Source organism: Trachurus trachurus (genome assembly GCF_905171665.1).
Source record: "Trachurus trachurus genome assembly, chromosome: 22".
In the NCBI taxonomy this organism is placed as follows: domain Eukaryota; kingdom Metazoa; phylum Chordata; class Actinopteri; order Carangiformes; family Carangidae; genus Trachurus; species Trachurus trachurus.
In genome coordinates, this window is record NC_139907.1 from 4,321,115 (window position 1) to 4,325,717 (window position 4,603).

At 48.3% G+C, this 4,603-nt stretch overlaps 1 protein-coding gene across 1 annotated transcript; it reads left to right on the plus strand.

Annotated features, from left to right (window-relative positions):
* Positions 1–960: 960 nt before the first annotated feature.
* On the plus strand, positions 961–4,302 carry ckba (creatine kinase, brain a). The gene is made up of 8 exons (XM_083998827.1): positions 961–1,089; positions 1,529–1,730; positions 2,450–2,604; positions 2,735–2,867; positions 3,189–3,360; positions 3,450–3,573; positions 3,665–3,854; positions 3,942–4,302. Exons 2-8 carry the CDS (start codon positions 1,538–1,540, stop codon positions 4,118–4,120), a joined length of 1,146 nt encoding a protein of 381 aa, XP_083854953.1. The 5' UTR covers positions 961–1,089; positions 1,529–1,537; the 3' UTR covers positions 4,121–4,302.
* The last annotated feature ends 301 nt before the right edge of the window (positions 4,303–4,603 follow it).

The following is a 4,603-nucleotide window of genomic DNA, read 5'->3' on the forward strand; positions in this document are numbered from 1 at the left end:
ATACACACGTGGTGTTGTTTTCAGGGGAAGTTGAGTGAGTCAACGGGACCGGATGGTGAACTGGTCCGCCGATCTGTAACCTCCGTCCGCACACAGAGCCCCATCACGGGCGCAGTGCGGATGATTTGTAGATCTGCGGTCCACAGCAGACACCGCAGATTTTTTAACTCAACAAATAGTTAAAAACATTATGAGAAAGCTACTTTATTTAGAGCGCTTTCGTTTGAAAAGTAACGTTACACAATGTTTATGCTTTGCAATTCTCGTCAGTATGACAGAAATCATGTTACGTGCCTAAAACTGCACTGTAAAACAGTTGCTTTTGTAATTATAAAAAGAAAGAAAGAAAAAAAGGTGATTTAATTGTGCAGCTTTTTGCATTTAAATGGTACGTAACTTAATTTCCTCTCAAAGTAACCTATGTGGAGCAAATGTGAGGGGTCGAAGCTGATGAATCGGGTTGTATGATGTGATTTTATTGGCAAAATTGTGAATTATTATTAAGATTTTTAGGCCTATATATATAGCATAAAGTGTATTGTATGACAAAGTTGCCTTCTTTAGAGAGTTTCTTTTGTAAATTAACGTTACTTTGCAACTCTCATCAGAATAAACAGTAATTAAGTGCTTCAAAAATGTGTGTAGGCTACAACTGTACAAAATGCTGATTAAACATGCAGTTCATGCGTTTACATGGCACGTAACTTAATTTCCCATCAAAGTTACTAAAATGGAGCGATATGAAAGAGATAGAAGCTGATGGATCAGGTTATATTATGTGATTTTATATTTTATTTGCAAAAATGCGAGTTATTATTCAGAAATGTGAATCAGTAGTGAAATCTCAGTGTGTAGAAGAAGGAGGCACCCTCCGGAGCCGAGTCAGCGCATCCAATTGAATGAATGGACTACAAATACCGACCAATGGGAGGACAGATGCTCCGCTATAAATGACGATCTCAAGTCATCAGCCGCACCGGAGAGCAGCAGGGACGCCGCTGGTGGTTTGTGAGCTCCTCGGTCGGAAAAATAGGGATCTTCGTATCAACCCCTGGTAGTAGTAGTAGTGCACAAGTCCGTCAACAACAGGTAGGAGGTTATTTCACTCAGATTCCGAGACACACACACGCGTGATTTCTTTTTTATTTTTTCATTTTTTAACGATGCTAGAAGGGCGGTGCAGACAGACAGGGCATCACGGCCTCTGAATGTGTCCGCTCTTCACCACCACAGGGATTAATGTGAACTCTGCTGAGGCTTATGAGATAATGTAAAATGATAGGATCCATAAATGCCTCTAAAAGGAGATTAAGTAACTGGTGCATCATGCTTCGGCTTTTGTCTGAATGCACTCAGGACGCTGCGCTCACTGCAGGCTCCGACTCCTTTATCTGATGTGGTTCAGTCTTCTCTGCTAAATTATGTAAATGTGGGACTGAGCTGTAGACGTGAAGCCGACTGTCTGCGCCGAGCAACTCGGGTCTGTTTCGCTGCTTTTCACCGTGTCTTCCCTCCATCCTCCGCCCAGGGATCAACCATGCCTTTCGGTAACACACACAACCAGATGAAGATGAAGTACGCTTCGGATAAGGAGTTCCCGGACCTCAGCAAACACAACAATCACATGGCCAAGATCCTGACTCCTGCCATTTACGAGAAGCTGAGGAGCAAACAGACCCCCAGTGGATTTACCGTGGATGATGTCATCCAGACCGGGGTTGATAACCCAGGTAAAAACTCAAGCGGCTTTCCGGCGGAGCGGCCATCTGCCGTGGCTCATCGACCGCGGTTAATGGCGCGCGGAGCTCCGTGTTCCTGCGGGGGAACACGAGCAGCTTTTTGCACTGTGACCTTGCTGCAGGGATAAAGTGTGAGCAACAGATTCAGACATATGGAGACCAGTTAGCTGCTGCCCCTCCTCCTCCTCCATTATCACAGATACACTTCAGTTTTATTATAGAAAATGGTAAAAGATTACAGTGTTGCATAATGTATGCAGAGAGCAGCTGATAATCCACAGCTGTGTCAGAGTGAAGCTGAGCAGAGTGTGGCTGCTTCCAGCTTTTCACATTCCCAGTGTAGAGTTCCTGTACCTGTAAAGCCTGTGCTCACTCTGTAGACTGTGTTTCTGTTTAGCTCTGAGAATATGGCCAAGCTGACCCTGAAGAGGCTGTCAGCTGAGGACGAGTTCCCAGATCTCAGTCAGCACAACAACCACATGGCCAAGTTCTTAACCCAGGACATGTACAAGATGCTGAGAGAGCGAGCTACTCCCAACGGCGTCACCATAGATGTTGTCATTCAGACAGGGGTTGACAATCCTGGTAGGCTACAGTAACGGTCCCACCCTGAGGCCTCGTGTCACTCAGCACATTCAGATAGTTGAGGATGTAAGTCTGTCTGTGTTTCCTGTCCCATTGTCTCCTCTGACCCTGTTGTCTGTGTGCAGGCCACCCCTTCATCATGACCGTGGGCTGCGTGGCCGGAGACGAGGAGACGTACGAGGTCTTCAAGGAGCTGCTGGACCCCGTGATCGAGGACCGTCACGGAGGATACAAGCCCTCAGACAAGCACAAGACCGACCTCAACTCAGACAACCTGAAGGTACTGCGTTTCATTTCATTTATACGTTTATTTGTAATGAGACTCTGCATTTTCATGAACATACAAAATAATAATTATCTGCAGCTCTGAGCCACCGTCCACCAGAAACTAATGTATCGTTCTCTCTCAGGGAGGCGACGACCTCGACCCCAACTACGTCCTGAGCTCCCGAGTCCGAACAGGCCGCAGCATCCGCGGGTACTGTCTGCCGCCACACTGCAGCCGAGGAGAGAGACGAGCTGTGGAGCAGCTCTCCATCGAAGGTGAGGACGACACGGTGGCGACGGTGACATCAGCACCGAGACGCTTCTCCAGCTCAGTGATGGTTATGTAATAAAGCTGAAGTATCTGAGGCCAAGAGAAGTGAAGCCTTTAGTGCAGCAGAGAGCGCCCTCCGGTGGCAGCAGGTGGAGAAACAGCACAGGGAATGTAAAACAGACTGATGAGAACATCAGTTACAATAAAGTCATTGCAGTTTCCCAAGTTAATTTACTAAACAGCTTCAGGAGAAGGAAACAGAATATTCCTGCAGTTCAGAAGCTGGAACTTTAAGTTTTCATGTTTTTCAAACGTCTGTCCTGCAGCTCTGGACTCTCTGAGCGGAGACCTGAAGGGGAAATACTTCGCCCTGAAGAACATGACTGACGCAGAGCAGCAGCAGCTCATCGACGACCACTTCCTGTTCGACAAGCCAGTGTCTCCTCTGCTGCTGGCGTCTGGGATGGCCCGCGACTGGCCCGACGCCAGGGGCATCTGGTGGGAGGCTTCATCTCTCGACCTGTAAATCTCTGTCTGCAGAGCTCATGTTGGAGGAAACTGAACTCTCTCTCTGTTTGTGTCTTCAGGCACAACGACAACAAGACATTCCTGGTGTGGGTGAACGAGGAGGACCACCTGCGTGTGATCTCCATGCAGAAAGGAGGCAACATGAAGGAGGTGTTCCAGCGCTTCTGCACCGGACTCACCAAGGTCGGAAACAGGAAACACCACGACTCATTATTAGTCTTCATCATTACACACAACACGAGTGTCTGACAGTTGGTTCTGTTTTTCTGTTCAGATTGAGGACCTGTTCAAGGCGAAGGGCAGCCCCTTCATGTGGAACGAGCACCTGGGCTACGTCCTCACCTGCCCCTCCAACCTGGGCACCGGCCTGCGTGCGGGCGTGCACGTGAAGATCCCCCACATGAGCAAACACGCCAAGTTCGAGGAAGTTCTCAAGAGGATGAGGCTCCAGAAACGTGGAACAGGTACGAGAACCTGGAGGAGAAACGCTGTTTCACTGGAACGATGAGTAGAAGCAGCTCCTGTATTTAATGTTTGTTCTGTCTCTTTAGGCGGCGTGGACACGGCGGCCGTGGGCGGGACCTTCGACATCTCCAACGCCGACAGACTGGGCTTCTCCGAGGTGGAGCTGGTGCAGATGGTCGTCGATGGAGTCAAACTGCTGGTCGAGATGGAGAAGAAGCTGGAGAAGGGTCAGTCCATCGACGACATGATGCCCGCCCAGAAGTAAAGCCCCTCTGCCCCTCCTCTCTCCTCCTCTCCCCTCTCCCCCTCTCTCCCTCTGTCTGAATGAATGTCTGACTCCGTCCTGGATGCTTCTGTATCACAGTTTGGATTGTTTATTTAAAATAACATGGCTCCTGTAAGGTGATGATGGATTTGAAATAAAATAAAGTTCTGGCTGAAGTTGAACTCTGACTCCTGGATTAACTGAACTGGTGTAAAGATTCCCAGTGCTCCCATCAGCAGCACTGGTTGTCATGGTGACACAACAGCAGCTCCAGATTCATCTCTACCTCCATAAAACTTCACTCGGGGGGGGAAACTGTTAAAATGAATGTCTGAAATGAACATGTGCAGCCAGACCCATGATGAGGATTCAAACGTGTCCCTGAATGCAACACGCCACATCTTGTTCAGATTTCAGGTGAGTAATTCAACATGTGTTGGTAAAGCATCCTCTACACAGGAGTCCTACTGTCCAGCACTGGTG

Coding starts and splice junctions, on each gene's coding strand:
- ckba (XM_083998827.1), top strand. CDS start 1,538: ATGCCTTTCGGTAACACACACAACCAGATGAAGATGAAGTACGCTTCG. Junction 1,731..2,449: donor GACCGGGGTTGATAACCCAG/GTAAAAACTCAA, acceptor GTCTGTGTGCAG/GCCACCCCTTCATCATGACC. Junction 2,868..3,188: donor GGAGCAGCTCTCCATCGAAG/GTGAGGACGACA, acceptor TCTGTCCTGCAG/CTCTGGACTCTCTGAGCGGA.